Source organism: Fusarium musae, chromosome 7 (genome assembly GCF_019915245.1).
Source record: "Fusarium musae strain F31 chromosome 7, whole genome shotgun sequence".
Lineage (NCBI taxonomy): Eukaryota > Fungi > Ascomycota > Sordariomycetes > Hypocreales > Nectriaceae > Fusarium > Fusarium musae.
This window is the reverse complement of record NC_058393.1, coordinates 2,659,795-2,683,568: the sequence shown is the minus strand read 5'-3', so window position 1 is coordinate 2,683,568 and position 23,774 is coordinate 2,659,795. Positions and strand designations below refer to the sequence as shown.

The window sequence follows — 23,774 nt, the reverse complement described above, 5'->3', positions numbered from 1 at the left end:
ATCAATCACTATTCTTCTCCCCTCTGTTTTCCTCCATCTTGAAACCGGCAACATTTGAGCATCAGTCCATTCCTCTCTCGCGCGCGCGATCTGATCCTCCCGAGTCCCCTACACGTGCCATGCATCCATGACAAGGCTTGAGATCCTGGGAAATCAGACCAAGCCAAAAAGCCTAGGCCGAACTTTAAGCTCTGATTCGACACCAACTGCTTGGGTGCCCGGGGAAGCATCCGTGGGTCTTTTCCTGTCTCGGTAGTCTAGGTTCAGGTCTTGGTCTAGGCAGGGTAGGGTTTAGGGTACAAAATTCCAACGAGGTCGAAGGTAATGTCGAGTTTGGGATGCAGAGAATCAAATTGTCTTGGAGTTGATGTGATGCGATTGATTCTGCAGCCTTATCAAGGTCTCACTCAGCTCCTCACGCAACCTTTGTCTTACTTAAAGGACCCGCATCTCGGTAGAAGGTGCATACTGTGGATTGTAAATATGCAGTGCTACGATGAATCGCCTCGCATGAGGCTACCTAGTTCGCCGAATAGAACAAACCGCCGATGCTACCTACTTACAGTACACTCTACAATACAACATCCCCTTGCCAAAGAGCCATTCGTCACGATATCGTCTCCAGCATCAACATCAGCGATAAACACGTGCCAGTTAAGGAATCCATATACCTGCATAGGTACTCACTAACACAGAGCCTCCAATGGCCACTCTTGACTCGGCAAACATGCGGTGTACCCGTCCCGTCAACCACTAAATCCCCATCACCACGAGTCAGTCGAAGCCTCAATACCCAACCATCTGTCTCGCCGCGGGGTTCCCGTCCAACACCACACATGCAATTCTCTCTCTCAGCACCTGTCAACACATTCTTTCTCGCCTCCGCTGCCCCGGCCGAGTCAAGCTTGATCTGGAAAGTAGTTCGCAAGTACGGATACGTACACTGTAGTTTAAGGCCCCCGATGAACCGCTCCGCCCAAGCCCAGCCACATTTTCTTGTTTAGAACTGGTTCATGCTGCTTCTGCGGAATGCGGCATGATTATCGTTACTTGGCGAGTGGGCGCGTATCCATTCTCGCGTGCGTGCTTCAAGGTTCCCATGTTCACGTATTGCCATTCAATGTTCATCAGCCGCTTGAAGCGATGGCCATGTGATCGGCCATGTAACATCGCCAAAGAGCTACCCTACAGCTTGCAGTAGACTCTTGAGTTATCGAGTGATGCTAGATAATAAGCAATCCACTTGTGAAGTTGTGATAGCAGCATGGTTCGAGAGTGTAGAACTGAGCATAAGCTCTGGATAGGTTTAGGGTGGGTTGACTAAATGCACCAAATAGGTATTGAGAACAAGTCTAGGATTTATCTATATTTATTAGATCTTTACAACTTTAGGATGACTTTAGGATAACTTTAGGATGAGTTAACTAAATCCATCAAATCTTTGACCAAGTATAGGATTAGTTGACTCAACTTACCAAATCTTTAGAATACCTAGTCAATACCATCTCTCTTCTTTATCAAGAGTTTTCGAGCCTTATACTAAACTTGATGAATTTGAACTAATAATTCCATAGGTCTAGTCTAATCTTGTTACCTCTTCTACCGAATCCGCTGGCTTTGTATCCTCTTCACTACCGAGTTCGAGAATTTATTGACGAAGAGATCACTGTCTTCGCTCATCTCAGCCTCCGCGATGAATTCCATGATTGGCTTGATGCCAACTCCAACTTGATCCCCTCCAGCATGCTCATAGATACGAGCGAGGGTTTGATCGGCGCTTCCAGCCGCAACGCCGCCCCTTGATTGCAGAACTGTCTTCAGTTCACGAAGGCTAGATACTGTTGGCACGTATACATCCCGCGAGAAGTCCTTGGCTAACTCGAGCTCCTCGAGAATACTGAGTTTAGAAGTCGTTGCAAAGATAAGGAGGCGATGGCCCTGCGTTTCTGTTAGCTAAAGTTGCTGCCATGCCAATAAGTCGCTTACCTGAACAGCGTCTTTGGCGACCAAAGCAGATATTGTATTGGCTATTGTTGCCGAGAATCGAGGCCCAATAGGGTTCCATCCAATCAGCTTTTCGATGCTGTCCAATATCAGAAGACTGACGGCCGATTTCTGCGCATCGTTGAAGGTCTTCGTGATAAATTCCGACTTGGCTATGTCATCGCGATACTCGAGAAGCTTGTGGGGCGTGATGATCCGGATGAAAGGGATGTCTGAAAGCTTTGCGATGTGTGCAGCGAGGGCTGTTTTGCCGCTGCCCTGAGCGCCGTGGAAAATGATCGAAGATTTATGGTGTTTAGGATGCTCCTGGACCATGTGCGAAACACCAAGCACGTCGTTCAATATGTTTTGGATGTCAGGCGAATAATGTATAATTTCAGAATGGAGAACCGCCTCCAAATCCGTATCGGAGGCACCGTATGCAGGCCGGACCTCACTGAGAGCCAGTAAGAAATCGCTCCACTTGACTTTCATGTGCTCGATATCCTTTGTAACAGTGATCTGGTTGGCATCAGTGTGGCGAGAGAATGCACTGGCTGCCGCTGCCTTGACCAGACCAGCAATTTCAGCACCAGAGTAATTCTTGGTAAGGCGGGCAAGCTCAGCCAAGTCGACGTCATGGTCCAAGATGTCGTTCTTGACAAATTTGGAGGTGTGAATCTTGATGATACCAAATCGACCCTCTTCATCAGGAAGAGAGATCTCTAGCTGGACTTCTAGACGACCAGGTCGTAGCAGAGCCTCATCGATCATATCCTTTCGATTGGTCATGCCGATCAAAAGGATATTGTTAAGTTTATCCACACCATCGAGCTTGGCAAGGAGCTGGTTGACAACAGTATCACCAACTCCTGTGCCGCCACCAGATCCGGAACCTCGCTGCTTACAAACAGCATCAAGCTCATCAAAGATGATGATGTGAAGGCCGCTCTCGTCTCCCTTTTGCTTGTACTCCTTCTCTGCATCTGCAAATAACTTTCTGATATTCTCCTCGGACTGGCCCACAAACTTGTTTAGCACTTCGGGACCGTTGACGATCTTAGGTTCGTGAGCGTTTAGAGTTTTGCCCAATTGTCGGGCAATCAGGGTTTTACCAGTTCCTGGGGGACCATAAAGTAGTAGTCCCTTGACGTGATCAATGCCCATCTTGGCGACTATACCAGGAGGGAAAATACGAGACGCAAACACACGGCGGAAAATGGTGGAAATCTGAGTGTCCAAACCACCAATTCCAAGATCGTCAAACTTGAAACTGGGAGCGAAGATTGCGCTAGCGTTGGGCTTGTTCACCGAAGGTTTGAGTTTGAAGCCATCTCCTGTTTTGGCGTGGAAGAACACCTTGCTCTGGGGAATCAGGATACCTCTAGCATTGGGGTCCTGGCTCTTCTGTTCCGCTTCTGAAGACGTGTCCAAGCCCGTGAGTACCACGGACTCGACAATGACGAGAAGAGGAATGTTGCGATGGTCCATAAGCATGCGCTGCCCAGGAGCAAGCACTTGGTTCTGGTACGAGTCAATGAAGAGCTTGGAGAGCTCATCCTCATCGTAGGGAACGTCTGTCTTCTTGCTTTGGGTTCTGAAAGTGATCGAAAGCTCGACAGTGCCAAGGTACGCATCGGAACGAGCGCTGAATGGATTGTAGATCTCGCCGATGAACTCGTCCCTCATGGTGATGCCGGCCCATGTTCGCTGAGCGTCGGTGAGACTGATACCGCCTCTCGGGAAGCCTGGAATAGGCGTGGCAGTGACGACGTATTCGCCAACAGGCTGTCCGCCACGGATGAGGATATGATGGTCAGAGCCATCTCGGTTGGGAGGGAAGTCTTCGGGGGACACGGCGCATCTTCCTAGTCATGAGCTTCGTCGTCATGTTACCGTTGAAAGAGTAGGCTTACTTGTTGTTGTAAACGAATCTGGTTCTGAGAGTCTTATCTTCGATGGTCTCGACATGCAGCCGTGCTGCCCGAGGCGGAGCTCCCTGTTGCCCTGGATGAGGGCGGAATGGACGATTCATAGCTAGTAGGAGACCGAAGTGGTGGTGATAATGTTGAAAGATGGAAGGTCCAAATTTGGATAAGCAATGTGTTGTCACAATCCTCGATGCAGGGGAAGCTACCCACCTTTAAGTAAATCGAGTCCCCTAAGGACAGTTTTAGGTGGCGATCGCAGCTCAATGGCGGGGTCCCGGCCTGCCTGTGACACAGCCTCCGTCACAGGCGGGTGTCAGCCCAGTGGAAGGTGACGACACGGCCCCCACTAACTAATGAAGGTTACCTAAAGTGACCTAAACTTGGGGAAGGGTCCTCAAAGAAGGCTAAACCTTCACTTTCATTATCCTGATACCGTTAACATGCCACTGTGAGTACATATTGTTCAAGTACCTACCCAATTGCCACGTGAGCTAACTCTCTGTAGCCACTTACTAGGAAAGAAGTCGTGGAACGTGTACAATGCCGACAACATCGCCCGTGTTCGTCGCGATGAAGCCGCCGCAAAGGCCGCCGAAGAAGCTGAGGAACAGCGTATGCAAGAGATAGATGCACAACGGCGCCTGGCTATTCTTCGAGGAGAAGTACCACCACCGGTCGAAGACGATGAACCACCAAAAGACGAGGAGCCTCCCGTTCGTGATCGCGATGCGTTGCAAAGGACGAGTACGCGACGGAAACGAAAACTACCAGGCGAGGACGATACCGACTTTGAGATGCGAATAGCAAGAGAAAATGACAACTCGGCTCTTGTAAGAATAGAGCCTGAGAGGAAGAGCACAAGTTCTGCCCCCCTTGTGGATCGTAATGGGCATATTGATCTTCTAGGCGATGAAAAGTCCAGAGCTCATGCTGAGAAGAATGAAGAGGCTGAAAAGGAAGCCAAGAAGAAAAAGCAGAGCCACGAGGATCAGTACACAATGCGCTTCTCGAATGCTACAGGAAAGGATGGCGTTCTTAAACCATGGTACTCTCAATCTGATGCTGCAGTCCCTGATGCTTCGTCAAAAGACGTTTGGGGAAACCAGGACCCCAATCGCAAAGAACGAGACGCCAAGCGCATGGTATCCAACGATCCTCTCGCTATGATGAAAATGGGAGCTTCTAAGGTTCGGGAGATCAAACAGGAGAGGAAGCGTTTCCAGGAAGAAAGAGAAGAAGAGTTGAAGCAGATGCGCCGAGATGAACGACACCGTGAGAAACGGCGTAGAAGGCACCATGATAGGGACAGGAGTAGAGAGCGACATAGGGGTCGCGATCGTGATGAGGAGAGGTCTCCCATTCGGCATGAGCGGAGACACAGGTCAAGAGAAGGAAGACATAGCCATAGTGGTTATTCTGATTCACGAAGTCGAAGACATGACCGTCGCGATAGAGAAGGGTCACGGCATGAGAGGCACTACGAGGAGAGTCGAGAACGAAAAGAGAGACACCGGGGAGATGATGAGTCTCATAAGAGAGACTCGCGATCTTCAGAGGGGGTTAGTCATGAACGACGACGACACCATTCCAAAAGCTGATAGCTTAGCATATGATACCCATTTCAATGACTTTCACGATTTGTACCCTTTGATATTTTCATACTTGATCTGACTGCCTGTTGGTGACAGAGAAACAAACTCTCGCACGAAGGCTCTGCATCCATGTGACTGACGCCATGAGTCTTATCTGGCATCATGACTACGGTCGTGACGCCATGATTATGATGATAAACTGGCGTCAATAGTCCATTGGAGCTCTTGAGGTTGTGGCCATATCGTTCAGTGACAGGTTCATCTGGAAGGAAGGGTATGATGCAAGAACGTCTACGCAACACCTTGGTAAAGAACACATCAGACTGCTCACAGCTGTCTATCTCGATGCTTTAGTTGGGGACTTGGGAGAAAAAGTTCGCAGAGCTCACATGATATTGCAAAGATGGTATAATTCTGAGATCTGTACACATCCATTAGGCAGCATTTCTATGCCAAGCGATAGGGTATATTACACCAAAATACTAAAAAGTCAAACTAAGAAGCTCGTCCAAACACGTCGCCTACTCATTGCTCCCCTCAACCCACGGCAACCTGATCTCAACAGGCTGCATGTGTGCCTCAACCATCTCAGGCACCTTCTTCGTCTCCAATCCCTTCAAAGCCTCTCTGATCCTCACATACGTCTCCTCACTCAGCCCCTCCTTACGATCACAGTAGATATCAACGCCCTCCTTCGTAAACACCGTAGGGGCAAACCACGTAACAGCCCATCTCTCCTTGACACCCTCTGAAGTGACGGCCTCGCCCCAGCCCAGCAATTCCCAGTGCGAGTTGACAAAGACAAGCCATCCTTTGCCCCGCCAGTCCCAGCCGATAGACGAAGCTTGTGTGTCGGTGCCCTGGACCGTCTTGAGCGTTCCGTCCTTGGAGAGCGGCTCGTACTCAACGAGGTCGTCGAGACGGGGTCGGCCATCTGCTGTTCCGGGGAGGAGCTTGTATGTGATGCGGACGTTGCGGGCATCGCGCCACATGCTCAGCGTCGAGTGCGTGACGCTCCATGTTGTGGTGAGCCAGTCGAGCGTGGGAGGGTCCACGGGAGGTGAGTTCTTGGTAGCTGGGGCATACTTGGTCGGGGGGTTGAGCTTGATGGGCTTTGGATCGGCCATGATGTAGTGTAGTAGTGTAGATTCAATGACGTGTGTTACAGTGACAAAAAGAAGCAACGAAAATGTTAGTTTAGATGGTATGAAACTAGGTCGGGTAAGGATGAGTATATTAGACTACTTTTGTGAGAAGAACAGATGGATTCACATGAAAAAAAAACTTGCAATTGCAAGGTTGCTTGATAATGAAATGGTATGCTTGGTACCTAATTTCTTCACAAGCAAGAAATGAAACACGCCAGGCTTCGGGTGGCCGCAGATCTGCAACACAAACACCAGGGGAAAGACATCTTCATTCGTTGACTTTCGCTAAATCTTCCGACTGCATAACTTATCCTAGCCTATTTGTTTCTAATTAAGTCCCGTCTCGGCTTTTTGATTATCAGTCTGATGTCACTGATATTTCGTTTTCTCTCTAAAACATTGGCTGCGATACTGTCCAGCTTCAGGGCATCAAAAGTATTGCGCCATAGTCTGGTATATCTGTATCAACAATTTGTTTTGGTCCGCAAAACAAGGAGCCACGATTTATGCCATGATCATAATTTTGTTCTCAGATATTTTCTAATCCTTGTTGTTTCTCTATCCCGACGGATGCCCAGACGGGATGACGGACGGAAAGGCCCAAGAGTCAAGCCACAATCGCTGCCCAACAGCCACAACTCCACAATCAGCCTCAACCCCAGATTCCATTTGCACCAGACACAACATCATTCTTTCCAACGTCTCACTTGGCTCTTTTCACTCATTAATCTCCTCATCTCACTCACTAAAAAGAGTGCCTCTCGCTGCCTGCCTCACTATTCAAGTGAACCACACTCAACCGCATTCCTTCTCACATACTTGCAAGATGGATCCCACGGAAAACGACGTGGAAGTCTCTGATGACGACCTCATGGCTCAGATGGGCTTCTCATCCTTCGGCGCTGCATCACCACCTTCCAAGCGCCGTCGCTACAATCCAAATGCCGATGCTCTGCTGCCATCCAAGTCATCAGCAACCGGCGCAAACTCTACAGCTCTAGGAACCGGCTCAAACAAGGATGAGATCTCACTGGATGACGACGATAACGAAGGAGATGCCAATCCAGAACAGAAAGTGTCAGCGCAAGCGCGCCCGGCTAGCCTACCCCAGAGACCTGCTCCGGCGCAAGCCACACCTCAAGGCCAGCACCCAGGCGCACATGGGGCCAGGGGTAACAAGTTCACCGGGTACTACGACCGCCTGTCCAACGAGAACCCCTGGGAAAAGATCGAGAAGGCCCGGGGCTTGACGACGAGGGGAACGTGGATCATCCCAAATGCTGGGAACGCTGCGACCACAGGTGATGCTCCTGCCTGAAGCATTGACACCAACGGACAACTGCCAATGTACACGTATTGTACGACCTGGACGTTGTTAAAAGGAAAGCCTCGTCAGCATGGACCACACCGGGAAGCGCTCGATGCAGTGCTGCATGGTTATGGCTCATACTGTGGCCAGAGGCAGATTTTGATATCAAATATCATGTCACGTGCCACGTCATGTGACATATGCGACAGGGGTCTTAACAACCTCCGAGTACCATTATGACGGGACTTCAACTCACTACGCCAATATGCCTCATATCACATGCCTGTCCTTACTCAGACTGGCCCGCCGATGGTCTGGAGGGGCGTGGGGAGCAGGTCAATCACATCTACGGGGGGGTTATCACATCAATTAGTCCCAGGACTATGCCTTCAGTGAAAGAGGGGAAACGAGATATTGCTTGCTATGAGACTCCATACTCCAGTCGAGATATCCACAAAGAAAACCTTCTTACAGGTCCTGGCTCCTCCCAAGATGGTCTCGTCAGTTCTCCAGGCTCGCCGCGTTACCCAATGGAGCGATCTCAACGTCGCTGCCACCCCTGATTGGGGCAAGCGTCTTAAATACACTGCTTTGCGAGTCTGCTACTTTTCTCCATCCTGTCATCTTCTCGCTCCAATGCTTTCCAAGGTTTCTCACTCAGTACACCCCCCTCGGCAAATGCCACGAGCAGAACGTCCTTGCAGCCCTCGGCTGCTCCCGCGTCACCCATACCCTGAGAGGTTTCCAAGCACGTCTTCCATGCAGTAATCGGTTCCGACACATCATGTCTTGCTGCAAACCCGCTGACGCTATCCCTGGCACCCCACAGAAGCTGGGGAGGAGGTGTACTTTTAACAAACACCCCTAGATCGTTCAGTTCATCCAATCATAAGCCATAAGTCGTGAAAAAGCCGCCCATCTTCGCCCTCTTCGCGTGTTTTCCCCCACACCTGCCCCAGAAGCCACGAGGCTGGTGTTCCTGGCTAGGAAGTGCCCGCACACCTGCCCTGTCGTTCTGCGTAAAAGCAGCAAGACACTGCGCGCCAGGCGGCTCAATTGCCGCGCTTAGTGCCCCTGATTTCAACGTCACCTCACGCTCCCCTTGCATGAACTACTCGTTCATGCAGGTCGTGGTGAGGGTGGCATGACAAGCGTATGATACTCGCTAAATACAAAAAACAATTAATCTGGAAATCCGGGAATCTGATATCGTGTGTTCCTGCATTTTGCAGTGAAACTATTTGCGCAAGTAGGAAATTTTGGTGAATCGCATGTGGCCGAAAGTTGCTCGCTAAGTAAATTTTTGGCCGAAAAAGTTCAAGATGCCGCTCCAACGAAAAACCCAAAGAATCATCTAGTTCTCAGGGGATGGAAATCGTGCGCGGGCCTTGCTGTACTCTTTGCCATGCTTGCGAGAAGCTTTGGTCTTCAGCGAGCTACGATACTCGGTTAGTCTCAATTCACTCCTCTTTGACTCTGCGATTTGAGCCGCACATGAAAAACTGCAGTTGCGTTTGACATACGGCGAAAAAAATTCGCAAAGTTTGTTCGACTTACCCAACTTTCTTTTGTGTCCATTCAAGATCGCTGCGCACCTCATGGGCGTCTCGCATACCCTCCTGGAAGCGCTCACGAGTCTTCGCAAGACGAGCCTGAGCCTTCTTCTGAAGCTCCATAAGCTCGCGGTGTTTGGCATTCATTTTACCAGATCTACCCACAAAATCGAGTCAGTATACATCTTGACCAAATGAAAGTATGAAAGCTTGCCTTTTAAAGGCAAGCTTGTGTAACCTTTGCAAATATCGGCGAACAAAGATAGTCTGCTTGTGTTTGTGGGAATCGGATGGGAGATCCACTTACGTCTGAGCTTGCACGGCCATACTGCGGTCAAGGGGGATTGGGTCAAAAGAGTTGGCAAAGCGGTCTTGCATGTACTCCTGGAAGTCAACACCGCTAGCAGAGCGAGTGCTTTCATATTCGCCGTACCCGCCAGAATATTGGTACCCGGATGAGGTAGCCGAGTATCCACCATTGCTGTAGGAGGGGATGCCCGAGGCGGAGCTAACCGAGTCATCACATTCCGGAGGCGAGACGGAATACTGGCTGTAGGTGGGGTATTGGGAGCCCTTGGAGGGAACGGGAAGAGGCATGGAGTAGCCCGCAGGAGTGTAGTGAGAAGACATGATGATTATTTGACAGAGAAGAAGATGTGTTTATGCCAATTGAATATTTTGACAAGTGACCCGAGTGATTGTTCAAGGTCGAGTAGGCTGAGGACAAGTGAAGCTCAGTTGAGGTATGAGAGTCGTGTATCAAGACAACAAGTCAAGGAGACTGTGTATAAGTGCTGGGCAAGTTGGGACTTCAAGTCAGGAGCTGGTTGAAGAGTGATGAGAAAGGAAGAAGAAGAAGAAAGCTTCAACAGCATCAACTCTGGCCTTTTTATACTTTTTTCAGGAACCTTGATCGGCCAAACCGGAAGAACTTCAGGATAACTCATCTTGACACCATTCGTCGACGAAGGACGAGTAACCCCGCCCATGAGGGCGTGTCATAGGATATGACAGGACGATGGCATGGTCCTGAGGGTGATGAGAGGCTAGACGAGACGATCACGACGAGATGCACAGGTGTGGGCCATCACGGACGGCAACAATATGACCAGGTAACAAAACTTCAAAACTAGGACTACTAGGAGGGTGACTAGGCAGGCTAGAAGCGGCAAAGAGCCTTGGAAGGGTAATGAAATGTTAGAGAACTATCCGAGATGTACTGCCGTTTGACATCCGAGCCAACGAAAGAGAAGAGTAACGGAGCATGCTCAAGATAGGGCTTTTGGGGGAGGGTGAGTATAGAGAAAGACCAATCTTTGAATAAGGCGTAACCTAAAGGAAGAGTGGCTTTAAGATACTTCGAGGGCAATGCTTTGACAAATGCAGTGACGTTGAAATTGTAAACGCCTCTGAGCTACGCCGTTGGCTGCGTGTAACAAGACCAGCCTAGGATGAGCATGGGCATGTGCATATGCCTAGAGTAAAGACTGCAATCTCAGATGTCAGATGTAACAATTAAGAGGGCAAAAAATGGAGACCACCTTGGGCCCAAAACGATATTTACCGGGCAAGTTTAGGGGAGAGACTGGGGAGATGTACTTGATAGGGCAATGGATATGTGTCAAATATGGCGCCGGGCAGAACATGACGATACCATGTGCTAGCGGGCAATTAATAAAAAGAGAAAAAAATGCGTCTGTGTGCCAGAGCGGAGACCGAGAGAAGACCCGACTTGGAAGGGACCGACCCAGACCGTATGGTACAGCAGGAGAAGTGCAAGAGAAAGTAAGATGCTGGTAAGATGCCATGCATATCCGGGTCCATCAACAGACACAAGTGGCTGCACTAGCCCTTGGGTCCAAACGTTGAGAAAGGATAAGGACCATGTGTAGAATTTGTCTTGGGGGCAAAAGCTTTCCCACCGATATTTGCTTGTCTGGAGCGATTAACTAGAGACCGACAGTGTTAGTCGTCTGAGCGTCACGGGCTTGGTCGTTGAGAAGCGGAGGAGGCAAGTCGAGGCCGGGCTTGGATTGGGCTCTTGGTCCAGTGACGTGAGGGACATATCCGATGTAAACTAGGCTGGCATGCTGCTTTTTGGTGATAGCTAGTTATGGATTGAAAGCAGGTAAATGGATCGCAGGTAAGAAAGGACCAAACGGACAGCGCAACGAACGACCTAATCAACGCTGACTGGTCGGAGAGCTGACTAGATGGACCTAGGTAAGTAAAGTAGACACCAATGCCCACACCCTCACAAAGGCATATCTGTACCATACAGAGTACATCTCAATCGGCCGGGTTCCGGTACCGTTTGGAGTAGCGGGTAACATTGGTGGTGGGTGTCTGAAGAAAAAAGACATTGGTTGCCTCACCGTGTAATGGATATTCGTGAGAGATCACCAACGCCTGTTAGAACCTTGGCATTCCATCTTCAGGTTCAGTACAAGCGCTCTGGGCAAGGAAATAGCAAGTCATCTGCGCGGAGGAGCGGATACTGGAGAATGCAGGCTGCTGAATGTATCCGCAGTGTAATTTTGGGATGCATTAGGACTGCATCTTGTTCCTTGCTGCAGGGGAGTAGGCAGGAGCATGGAGAATGGAGACGGAGGCGGAGAGAGTCGCAAACAAGCGCGCTGACGCTAAGCAAAGCCAAAAGACGAAGTTGATGGAAAAGCAGCCTTGGATTTTCATTTTCCCTCTAAAGCACCAAACACAATCTCGCCCACACCCCCCTCCAATTGCATCTTGTTCGCTGGCGGCGTTTTAACCAAAAAGTCCAGACATGTCTGTCGAGGCAGAAGGAAGAGGTAATGATCAAGATAGTCCTTGCAATGGTCTGAGCGAGGATTGGCTCTCAACGCCGGTTGACAGGGTGTGAATTGAGAAGCGAACGCAAGGCGGCGGGTCGGGTAGAGGTGCATCAAGTCGGGCAATTTCTGGCATTGCTCTCTGTCCTGTAACTGTCTGTACCTTTACAGCAGAGCACAGGAGGTAAGGTAAGGTAATGTAATGTAGTGATGCGTTGTCAAAACGATTACCAGACGTTGCTGTGACGGTGGGTTTGATGATATGCAATTGTATCCATGGTCAGGTTGTATTGTATGGGGTGAAAGACAAGACAAGGTCCGGTATTGAATTCCAGGGACCCGATCGAGGGGTCACCTCAATCGACAGGTGTCTCTGACACCTTCTCTACAAAGATGGTGTGCCATTTGCAGGAGCTTTTCTGTCTGGCAGGTGCGTGCAATACATTTCCTTACGTAGTGGAAGCTCTTAAGAATGGAAGGAGGAAGGATCCATCCATGAGATGAGCTGGACGCATCAAGTTGGTGGGATGGTGGGGGAGGAAAGTGCGTGCGTGCGTAACGTACCTTCTTACATCCCATTGATGATGACAGCCATTTCGTTTTGGTTGGATTTGCTTTTTCCTTTGCTTGATTCAATCTTGGATGTTCCACGTGCCGTAACAATTTTTCTATCACAATCACGCAGAGCCTCATTGACCATATCTGAGATATCTTATATTGACAGAACTCAATTGAGCTCGTCATGTAGCATTTGACGGGCCATGTAACACCGAGAACCCATTGCCTTGATACAACTCCAAGGATCCACTATCACGACTTCAACACGACTTTTGAGATGCTTCATGTTCGGATTCTTGAGCTTTCGGCTTCACCACCCTCGATCTGTTCAACCTTTTGTCCAACGCAATTCCATTGGCGAAAAAAATCGGTCAAATTCTGGCAACAATTGATTGGATAATGCTTGTACAAATGCAGCATGATTGCATCCATTGCAATGGGTCTTTTCAGTACATACGGCATTTCTTCCTTATTTCTCGCCCCTCCCCGCTTGCCACTACCGACCAGTCACCACAAGGTACACCGCAAGATCCACCATCCACCATCTTTATCTAGTTGGTGAGCATTGGCACAGTTAGCTCAGACTATCTGTGGCAGGGTACATGCTTAGACGTTTGTCCTAGATGGACTTTTAGCTTGTGAGTTTTATTTGACGAACCTTGAAGGGAATTCGCGAAAAGATCGATCTAATCGTTGTCTCTGAGCCGGTATGGTTTAATCAAGACCATCTTAGAGACCCGATATGAATGGATTACGAGAGAAAATGAAATGCTATATCTTTGGCGCGTCCAGAGTCTTCGCAAGGCCAATATCGACTTGAAAAGATGCTCTCTTGAACTTCCACATATGCCCCATGGTAGCCTGAGCCGTGAGGGAAACGACCAGCCTCATGAGCACTCGACAATGGGAAATATCTATCACTGATCATATCAATACATTCTTTATCCGGCTGAAGCCCCCTACACTCTGCATATGCTGCACAGCCGGACCGACGCTCGTTGTAGGAGGTCCCTGACACACCCGGCCTGTCAACCGACAGCTACGAACGGAGACGTTGCCCCGGTTATGCGTAGATTCTGGGCTGTAGCTCTGCTGTATGGTGACAGTTCTGGAGTCTGCGGCAACGGCGCCCCTTTGACGTCGCCATCATGAGCCACTGTGACACGTCTTCAACGGTTCCTGTCGCTACCCGCCACTCAGAAATTGAAGTCGTCACTTAACTCTCTCAAGAGCTGTCACGGTTCATGCACATCCGATGCGGGTAGTTGCTTCGTTCGAAATTCGTTGTAACTTTCTTTCTTGTCTCACTGTTACTGCGTCCCCAGAGCTGGGATGTCCTTGGGCGACGCCCGATCAGCGTCGGCATCAAACGAGGGCTATCCTGGCTCATCCACCTCGCGATCTTGTTAGTTGCGCATCACTTGCGATGATCGTGTTCTGGTACGTCTTGAATGGCAAGTCCTACCACGAAATCCGAGGGCCTATCACCCAGGTGGCATGACTTGCGAGCCCTGCGTTGCGAGCTGTGCGTCAGATTTAGTTCAAGCTGCTGTGCTTCAATCATTCAGTCTCCTGGAGATCATGGAGTCGACTGATCTGCCCGCCTCACATTGATCGATTTGAGGCCATGAAAGCGAGATGAACCGGTGGATGATGACTGGAACCGAATACTGACGCGAGATTCGTCCAGATTGGACAGAGATGAAAGATGACTGACTTGTATCTCCACAAGAAGCCAGGTGCCTTTGTTTTGCAGTGCATTGCATTTGCATTGCATGACAAGGCGGGTGTCGTCCTCCAACAGCGCATCCGCTTGCCCACTTACAAATGCCTTCATCAGGACTTGACTCGGACCTCTGGTTCGTTCCGTGTCATAAACTATTCGGTGAAAGACGAACAAGTTGCGTGAAGGCACAATCCTGACTGCAACATGACTATCCAAGCGTACATATCTCGGAATGCTGCAAATAGTAGGTACTTATCATCCACACGCCTCCCCTGCCATGATACCCTCCATCACGCACGGACAACTCAGCGCCTTTGCGTGCGGCAAGGCGTGGCCCAGGCACACGGAGGGGAAGATGCAACTTCGTGCAGGGGGGTTCGATGATGGGGCACCGTCTAATAGGACGACAAGCTTAAAGAGAGATGCAGAGTAGATGGATTTTCTTTTCTTTTCTGCGAAGATGGTGTGAATGGTGTGCGCTGGACTCGAGGCTTTGCCGACGGAACGATTGATATCCAATTAGCCAATCTATCTCCCAACTACAACAGCCATTTACACATACCAAGCTATTTACCCAATGCAGAAGGAGTTCTGTCAGGAAATATCTCAGAATATCTCGCTTTTGATTTGCTAACATGACGTAGAGAGTCTTCCACTATGTAAGCAGAAGCCGCCTCTGATCTGAGCGACTCATCCCGCCACCACGGACACTGTCGTGTAAGTCCGCCTTCAACGACCGGACATAACCGAGAGACAAAAGCCTCCATGTCTATGTTAAATTCCCCTAATCTGCCAAAAATGGAATGCTCAAACAAATCTGTACAACTGATTTGGCTCTGGTTGAATAGCATCCGAGAGTCTGTTCAACACAGTGAATCTCCGAGGTTGTGTAGCATTCTGCAGCCCGACTGATGATTATCACCGGAATTCCCAGCTCAGATACCTCGTGGCACGGATGTATTATCCAGGCCGTTGAGCAGAAAGTGAGCAATACGAATGCTGTACGGCGTTCGTACAACAGACGTCAAAAGTGGCGCAACCAGTCAGTTTCTTGCAAAGGTGTCATGAAGAGTAAGTGAAAAGGAAAATGAGATGCGTTTCGTCTCGTTATCTAGATACCTCTGTGGTCTCGTTCTGTCTACATAGTCCCGAAGATATCACACCTATCATGCTGTCCCGTTCCATTTTCTATACCAGATGTTCCACCGAAGTTCAGGAATAGATATATATCATCCCGATGTAACACCGCATGACACCTGAAAACAAGGTTCGCAGCCAGGTACCCGAAACCGGAGAACCGTTATGTTGATTTTTGTAAGAGGGTTTCATGTTCTTCCTCCTCTTCCACACGCCGTTCCCATCTCGCAAGCCTAGCTGAATAAAGTACAAACCAAAAACAAAGCCCTCGATGCCGAGAACATATGTAAAAACTCAATCTCCAGCAGACCCATTTTCACAAGATAAATGCTTTGACAAAGAAGAAGGAGTAAGAGAAATAAAAAAGATGGGGAAACGAGGGGAGAGTAGGGTATACACATAAACCCCCAATGCATGCACAATGTCAGACTAATGCATTGCATATATGCGATTGCTCAATGTCTCATATGCGCCGTGATCTGGTGGAAATAGCAGCTTTTTATGCTCATAAGAGCCGCTCCCATCCTGAAATGTGCACCGTCTAAGAGAAGACCTTGAGGAAGCCCCAAATACCAAGACCGCTGAGCACGGGAATCGTCAGGTTATCATCCCAACCGAAGATGTCAACTACTTCACTGGCAGAAGCGACAAAGCCGGACCACACGCTCATGACACCGAGCGCGAGGGCTCCAGAGATGGTTGTCTGCTCCTTGGAGACACCAACAGCCTCGCAGATGGTCTTGGGCAGCGAGAGAACACCCTTGAAGAGGAAGTTCTCGTCACCAGGGAATGGGCCAACTGTAGGGACGAGCCAGCCGTAGAAGAAGTACGATGTGCCAACGCCAACGAGGAAAGCAGCAGTCGAGCCAGCAAGAGACTTGCCCCTGCGAAGACGGGGGGTATATCGGCCCCAAAGTCGACCGAAGGTGCTGGCAGCGGTGTCGCACCAGCTGAGCAAGAGAACGCTCATGATACCAACATCTTTAGGGAAGCCATAGAGGACGATCCAGGCACCGAGGAGGTAGAAGATCACACCGTTCCAGCCAGAGTACTCGCTCTCGCGCATCAAAGCACCGAGGACCTTGACATAGAGACGGTTGACGGACGCATATCGGTGTCGGAGCCAGTCAGTGGCAGCGATTGGGATGAGCGCTGACATGAGCCACGGTGTGACTGATGTAGTCTGAGTTCCCGTCACGTAGAGCCAGATAACGAAGAAACCGATCGACACGTGGAGCACCTTGCGGGGTACCTCGTGCTTGTGTACAAAGGTTCTCCAGTGTCGGTGGATAGGGATAAGGCCCAAGGGACTGGGACTTCGACTAAAGTCACGCCAGGACCATCCCACCGGTGTTGCAGGTTGAGGCGGCGCAAGGTGGCCATTTGATGTCGTGGACTTTCCGTTGCCGTTACTGCCGAGCGCCCCATTAGACGTCGCCTGCTCCTCTGGAATAGTATCCTTGGACACATTGCCCGCCTTAGCAGCAGTGCTCGTACGCCTCGTCAAGCGCGTCACGGCCTGTGTATCGATCGGCGAGCGGCTGCGGGTTCGGGCGCGTCGAAACTCGGGGGACTCGGGTAGATCCTCATCGGACTCCTCCTCGAGGGGCTGCGGCGTGGGTGTCCGTCTCCGGGCAGCCGAGCGTGTAACGGGGCCCATGTAATCGGCGGCATCGCGCTCGGATGGGGTGGGACTCGGCGAGATGACGCGGGGGGTCTCCGGGATCTTGGATCGGAAGGACATGGTGTAGGAGAATGGTGGGAGGGCGGAACAGCGGATGGCGCCGACTACTATGCGACTGAGAGCGTTGAAGCCGGAGGGCCAGAAGGTATTGGGTATTGTAGAGTGGAGATGTTTATCACGGCGCGATGAGCGCACCGTTGAGATGGGTTCTGACGGAGATGAAATTGTGAAGGTGTTGAGGGTGTCGTAGTGAGAGGATCCGTTAGTGGGAATATTATGTTGCTTTTTCCCCAAATCCAAAAGATGTTGCTCGTGGTCGTCGTGGTCGTGGCTATGTCGTAGATAGATGTGGCGTAGACCTTGGCCGTTGTGTTCAAGACCAAGATTCTGCTGGTGGTGGTGATGCTGAAGGTGATGATGATGTAGCTGCTGGTTCTGGCCGTAACCCTGACTCGGGCTCAGGCTCTGACTCGAATTCCGGTTCGGGGGACTCGGGCTACGTTTTGGCCGAGACTTGAGAGAGTGGTGAGAGTCGAGGGCGTTTATTGAATCCAGATTGATTAACAAGGGTGCAACGGAGGTTGGATCCCCCGCCGCATGATGGGTTCGGAGATATAAGGTACTGATGACCGTGGCCGTGACCGGGGCACGCACACATGTAGTACGGCGGAACTACTAACCTACGGTACAGCACAGGTCTTAGATGTACAGGCTTGTGAGAGACTGGGCCGAGTGATGGATATGCCAATGGGGGGTTAACTCGACGGGCGTGACTAGGCCGCTGAGACAAGAAGAGAACAGAAGAAAATAGAGAGTCGCGTGACCCTGAGGATACTTGCTAAGACCTAAGCGAGGCTTTTCTCGAGGATCGTTGTGTCGCTGGTTCTTGATCAAGTTTGGCGTTGGTTGGCTTTGGCTGCAACGGTTGGAGATTTTTCGTCTGGGTCCAGACTCGGAACTCTCCAGATACGTACCTGTGCATCTGTGGCGTTGATCTCAGTTCCAACCCGCACAAGACACCGCCTTTTTCCAAGAATGTCTTTATTCTAGCATGTGATGATCTACGAGAGGGTCTGTTGAAACAAAACACCTCGGTCTTGGAGATATTATCATGTAAAATTTGGTAAAAATATTCGTATCGCAGCAGAGTCTACTAATAGCTTGTGAAGGACCATATAAAATTAAAAAACAAGATTATATGTTAATCCTGGCACTCACCAGTCTCAGTCTCCGGCTCTTCCGCAACTGCCCTGATTGCTTCTTGTGCAATATCTGCCTATCAAGATGGCATGTCAGCTGCCACATTTTAGTCAAATTGAATCATCCAGCTCAGGGACCATCAAATCCCACGTCATTCAGATGGACAAGACATCATAACCAAGTGAGCACGTGCCGTGATGAGACACAATGCTACGTCAGCCACATGTCACACTGAACTGCGCCACAACTCGTTGATCTCACGTGGTGATAAGATAAAAATTTCAAGAAATGTTTCGCGCAAAAGATGCCAAAGACGGCCCCTCTATGCGCCTTGGATCTGTAAAGACAGGCTGTAATAATAATTTTCATAAAATTACAAGATTCGGTCTCGTTCTATAATGGCTTCAGAAAAGGTGAAAAAGAGAAGCCCGAGAGCTTGGGATGCTCTTAATCCCCCTCTTGCAGAATGGATTCGCGATGCTGTCGCAACCATGGGCTTTAGCCAAATGACACCCGTCCAAGCTGCAACATTACCGCATTTCCTTGGAAACAAAGATGTTGTTGTTGAGGTATGATTCTGTTACTGTTAAATATGCGATTGGCCTCCTAACTTCTTTGTAGGCAGTCACTGGTAGTGGAAAAACCCTTGCCTTTCTCATCCCGCTTGTACAAAAACTTTTGCGACTTAGCGAACCCACGAAGAAGCATCATGTTGCTGCGATAATCGTCTCTCCTACTCGCGAACTGGCTGCTCAGATTCATACTGTTCTTATAAATCTGTTACAATTCCACGAAGCTTCGGCTGAAATACTCCCGCACCTCAAAGGCGACGAAAAACGACCTTCTACCACTGTACCCGCCATCGTCCCCCAGCTGCTCGTTGGGGGCACCACGACCACCGCCCAAGATCTGAGCTTCTTCCTTCGAAACAGTCCTAATGTTCTTATCTCCTCGCCCGGCCGACTTGTCGAACTCCTGTCTTCACCTCACGTCCACTGCCCTCAATCCTCTTTCGAGGTTCTCGTTCTCGATGAGGCCGATCGACTTCTTGATCTTGGCTTTAAGCCTGATTTGCAGAAAATCCTATCACATCTTCCCAAACAAAGAAGAACGGGTCTTTTCAGCGCCAGTGTTAGTGAGGCTGTTGGAGAGATCATCCGAGTTGGTTTACGAAATCCCGTCAAGATTGAAGTCAAGGTTAAGATGAAGGATGGCGGAATTCTTGAAGATAGGAAAACACCTGCCAGTCTCCAGATGGCATATATGGTCAAGCCTGCGAGTCAAAAACTGCCTGCCCTGGTAGAACTTCTTCGACAATTACCTATCAAACCCCAACGGAGCATTGTTTTCCTGTCAACATGCGCTGCTGTCGATTACTTCCAGCATGTTCTGCCTGCGATCTTACCAGAGGGCTTTGCGCTGGTACCTTTACATGGAAAGCACCCGGCTAAAGTACGAGAGAAGAACTTCAACCGCTTTTTGAACTCTGTTGCCCCTACAATACTACTCACAACCGATTTGGCAGCTCGTGGATTAGATATTCCTCAGGTTGACTTGGTGGTTCAGATCGATGCTCCTTCAGATCCCAAGGCGTTCATTCACCGTAGTGGAAGAGCTGGCCGTGCAGGCCGAAAAGGTCTGGCTGTGGTTATGTTGCACCCTGGGCGAGAGGAGGACTACGTGCAATTTTTGGAGATTCGCAAGACACCAATTTCAAAGCTGGAGAAGCCAGCCGTTTTTACAACAGAGGAGGATGCTGTGGCTGCTACAAAGAAGATGAGGGACCTAGTGTTGACGGACAGAGCACTTTTCGACAAGGCTCAGAAGGGGTTTGTGAGTTGGGCTCGAAGCTACGGCGCTCATCAGGCAACATCTATCTTCCGCGCAGCTGATCTCGACTGGGCTGATCTCGGCAATGCATGGGGCCTGCTTCGCATGCCCAGGATGCCTGAGCTCAAGGGCTGGAAGGGCGACAAGATGTGTGGTCTCGAAATCGACTGGGACAATTACGCCTACAAGGAGAAGACACGCGAGCAAGCACGAAAAGCAGCTCTCGAAGAGGAAAAGTCCGGAGAGAAGAAGGGCAAGAGCGACGAGACAAAGCGAAAGCGAAAGAACAACGAAGCATGGAGCGCTAAGCACGAAAAGGAGGATGAGAGAGTTGAGCGCAGGGAGAAGCGACGTAAGCGCCGTGAGGCTGAGGCCACATCCAAGATGACGGACGAAGAAAAGGTTAAGCAAATGGAGCTAAACGAACTCATCGCCGAGGTCCGGAGACAGAACCGCGAAAAGGCTGCTGCTGAAGCTGCGGCGGCCAAGAAGGACAAGGAGGATGAGTTTGCGGGCTTCGATGACTAAGGTAGTTAGTTTGGTGAGACGAGATAGGAATATACCCCGTTGTTTGGCTAAGATATGTTTTGGGTCTGGTGTACCTGAGGGTAAGGCAGAATGGGAGTGGTTTGTGTGCGGACGACGTGGACATTGCGTGGCTTGGCTGTGAGAACATGGGTGATTTATAAGATGGAGGTGAGTATACGCGTATAGGTTTTGGGGGATGAATACGAAAATTGAAGCTGGATCCGATGAACGCGTATTCTGATTTCGTTGTAGATGACTCTTGTATGTTTCTTGAGGGGCATTTTAGCAACAAAGACCAAAATGGATGGATTGCAGAGGTTTTCTTCTATAGGGGAGATCAACATCATTCTTGTACACCTCTTTTGGGGAGAAATATGATCTCTTGGTTCCTGGTGTTGTGATAGTGTCAGCGGCAGTCCGGCATATACTGTCTTGCAAGATACCGATTGGAGGAGCGGAATCATGAGGTTAAAACATTTCTAAATTGGTTTAAGTGTATTCAAACCACCAGTTAACCTACGCAATAGTCCACGTAACGTGGCCCCTTTGTAACCCTTCTGGTGTATTACTGTAAGGCTGATAGAGAGAACAAGCTTCTATTTTGAGATGGACAGAACTCTTGGTACCGAAAGCGAATATTGGTTGATTATCACCAGTTTTGGGAGCTTAAGCCACTAAAGATGTCGTTGATTGCTCTTGATAAATTGTTAATGTCTGATGGGTCATGCTCTGCTAGACCTTTCTTCTTACTCACTACTTAGACTGGTTGTCCACTTGCATGACTAAAGTTACCAACGGTTTCGGAATTGTCCCAACGTCAACACTCCGCTTTGACAACAACACATCCATCGATGATCACTACTGAAGCCACAAGAAAGTAACAAAGCCTCCTACACTGGGGCAATACGACGAGGAATACGATTAAAGTCTCCGGACTAAAGCTGCCAACCAATCAGGACGCACGTCTTCAGTTAAAGCAAAAACACATCAGGACTAGCCAGGACAGAACAACATACCATGACTTGTGCCTGCTGATCGAGAACAATTCTTTTCGCCCCCTGATCACTCTCACTCCCCTACCTTATCTATACTTCCTTTCTTCTCCCGATGCCTCCGAGAACCTCCGGCGCCGCTACTGCCAAGCTCCGCCGGGCACATCGCAAGTCCCGGAACGGCTGCTTGGAGTGTAAGAGACGACATATCAAGTGCGATGAGAACCGTCCTGCGTGTAGTAACTGCGTAATCAGTGAGAGGACATGCTCGTTTCCTGTTCCGCCTACTCCAGCCGCTGCGCCTACTCCACCAGAGCAACCTGTGTCTTCCTTCAATGAGCCTATGAGTACCAGTCAGGTTGAGAGTCCTGCCGATACCATCTCGAGCACTACGGCTTCTCACCGGCCTTCTTCAATACCACCTCCGTCATATCTTGCACTAAGCTCCAACTCCGGCTTCTCATCGAATGTTGATGACGGCGCACACTCGACTTCTCTGCCATCTTTCACAGAATCGTTCGCTGCTGCAGACTTGTCTGAGTCGCCTCTATCAAATTCACTGTCAGACTCTCTTCCTACGCCAACCTTTACCAACAAGCACCTCATACTATTACATCACTTTCGCAAATCTCTACTATTCGATGTTGACAACGTCGACATCATCATAGACCTCGCTCTCGACTGGTCATCAGAAGCTCCGTACGCTCTGGACCAGCTCCTCGCTATATCAGCAGATCACCTTGCCATGACTCTCGTTGAAACTTCAGCTGAAAGCGCAGCTTCTTGGAGGCGCATCGCTACCGAGTTACAGACTCGAGCTCTTACGCACTTCAACAGAGACAGCCAAGACGCTGCCAGTTACGAGTCTCGCTTTGTTCCCCGTTTCTTGCTCTCGTCCTTGCTGAGCTTACATATGCTTTACGACACACTCACTCAGTATCGAGCCACATTTCACGTCTTTATAGAGAGATTCTGTGACTCTGTCTGCCTTCATCGCGGCGTGAAATCGTCTTCATCGCCAGGCTACCAGACCCTTATCAGATCTCCCCTAGCGCCATTCTTTCTCGGTGTCAAAAACGCAGCAGAGCTCGGTGATAAGGGCGATGAGTGTGCCCCCCTCATAACTCTCATCGAAAACTCTGATTTGAGTCCATCAGCCGTGGAAGCATGCAGTACAGCCGCTCGTACATTACAGTGGGCTTTCAATGTTCACAGGAATCTACCCAAGAGTGTAAACGTACAAGCTGCCTCGGCTTTTCCAGTTGTGTTGGACGATAATTACGTAGAGCCAGTTCGAAAGCACCGCCCCGAAGCATTGCTCGTCTTGGCTTATTATGGTGTTCTCCTCCACAGATGTCGACATGTCTGGTTGTTTGGCGATTCGGGCGCGTTCCTGATCCATTTGATTGCAGATCACCTTGGAAGCTACTGGAAGGAGGCTTTGCGATGGCCACTTGAGGAGTTGGAAAGGGATCAAGGATGAGAAGATTGACAGAGGACAAGACTCTAGTCCTGTACCGATGACGTTCAGAGCGAGGACATTGAGATGCCTTCACAGGAGCAATTCCCTATGCGAGCTCGTGGAAGCACCGCATTCGAACACATCAAGGGCAACAAAGACGTCGCCGAGCTTAGGTCGCAGACCTTCGCACCACCATACAAGGAGTCAGATCAGTCAAGCATCAAAATAGGAAATCAGGGACGTGATCTTTTAGGAATCCTTCGGAGGTGTCGTCGATTCCGACCAAGGTTAAGCTGGCCTGGTTCAAGCTTGGCCTAGGCTAGTATGAACT

General features: G+C 49.8%; 9 protein-coding genes across 9 annotated transcripts; 5 read left to right on the top strand and 4 right to left on the bottom strand.

Annotated features, from left to right (window-relative positions):
* Positions 1-1,599: 1,599 nt before the first annotated feature.
* On the bottom strand, positions 1,600-4,018 carry J7337_009983 (uncharacterized protein; the record flags this gene model as incomplete). The annotated part of the gene is made up of 3 exons (XM_044827574.1): positions 1,600-1,938; positions 1,987-3,847; positions 3,900-4,018. The coding sequence occupies 3 exons, from the start codon at positions 4,016-4,018 to the stop codon at positions 1,600-1,602; spliced, it is 2,319 nt and encodes a 772-aa protein (XP_044678168.1).
* Positions 4,019-4,354: 336 nt separating this feature from the next.
* On the top strand, positions 4,355-5,512 carry J7337_009982 (uncharacterized protein; the record flags this gene model as incomplete). The annotated part of the gene is made up of 2 exons (XM_044827573.1): positions 4,355-4,362; positions 4,420-5,512. The coding sequence occupies 2 exons, from the start codon at positions 4,355-4,357 to the stop codon at positions 5,510-5,512; spliced, it is 1,101 nt and encodes a 366-aa protein (XP_044678167.1).
* Positions 5,513-6,027: 515 nt separating this feature from the next.
* On the bottom strand, positions 6,028-6,633 carry J7337_009981 (uncharacterized protein; the record flags this gene model as incomplete). Its single annotated transcript, XM_044827572.1, has 1 exon — positions 6,028-6,633. One exon carries the CDS (start codon positions 6,631-6,633, stop codon positions 6,028-6,030), a length of 606 nt encoding a protein of 201 aa, XP_044678166.1.
* An 847-nt stretch (positions 6,634-7,480) lies between these two features.
* Positions 7,481-7,972, top strand: J7337_009980 (uncharacterized protein; the record flags this gene model as incomplete). Its single annotated transcript, XM_044827571.1, has 1 exon — positions 7,481-7,972. The coding sequence occupies one exon, from the start codon at positions 7,481-7,483 to the stop codon at positions 7,970-7,972; it is 492 nt and encodes a 163-aa protein (XP_044678165.1).
* A 1,345-nt stretch (positions 7,973-9,317) lies between these two features.
* On the bottom strand, positions 9,318-10,146 carry J7337_009979 (uncharacterized protein; the record flags this gene model as incomplete). The annotated part of the gene is made up of 3 exons (XM_044827570.1): positions 9,318-9,399; positions 9,521-9,673; positions 9,824-10,146. 3 exons carry the CDS (start codon positions 10,144-10,146, stop codon positions 9,318-9,320), a joined length of 558 nt encoding a protein of 185 aa, XP_044678164.1.
* A 6,142-nt stretch (positions 10,147-16,288) lies between these two features.
* Positions 16,289-17,491, bottom strand: J7337_009978 (uncharacterized protein; the record flags this gene model as incomplete). Its single annotated transcript, XM_044827569.1, has 1 exon — positions 16,289-17,491. The coding sequence occupies one exon, from the start codon at positions 17,489-17,491 to the stop codon at positions 16,289-16,291; it is 1,203 nt and encodes a 400-aa protein (XP_044678163.1).
* A 49-nt stretch (positions 17,492-17,540) lies between these two features.
* J7337_009977 (uncharacterized protein) lies at positions 17,541-17,949 on the top strand (the record flags this gene model as incomplete). The annotated part of the gene is made up of 2 exons (XM_044827568.1): positions 17,541-17,663; positions 17,698-17,949. The coding sequence occupies 2 exons, from the start codon at positions 17,541-17,543 to the stop codon at positions 17,947-17,949; spliced, it is 375 nt and encodes a 124-aa protein (XP_044678162.1).
* A 1,080-nt stretch (positions 17,950-19,029) lies between these two features.
* SPB4 (ATP-dependent rRNA helicase spb4) lies at positions 19,030-20,989 on the top strand (the record flags this gene model as incomplete). The annotated part of the gene is made up of 2 exons (XM_044827567.1): positions 19,030-19,200; positions 19,253-20,989. The coding sequence occupies 2 exons, from the start codon at positions 19,030-19,032 to the stop codon at positions 20,987-20,989; spliced, it is 1,908 nt and encodes a 635-aa protein (XP_044678161.1).
* A 1,107-nt stretch (positions 20,990-22,096) lies between these two features.
* Positions 22,097-23,464, top strand: J7337_009975 (uncharacterized protein; the record flags this gene model as incomplete). The annotated part of the gene is made up of 1 exon (XM_044827566.1): positions 22,097-23,464. One exon carries the CDS (start codon positions 22,097-22,099, stop codon positions 23,462-23,464), a length of 1,368 nt encoding a protein of 455 aa, XP_044678160.1.
* Between the last annotated feature and the right edge of the window lie 310 nt (positions 23,465-23,774).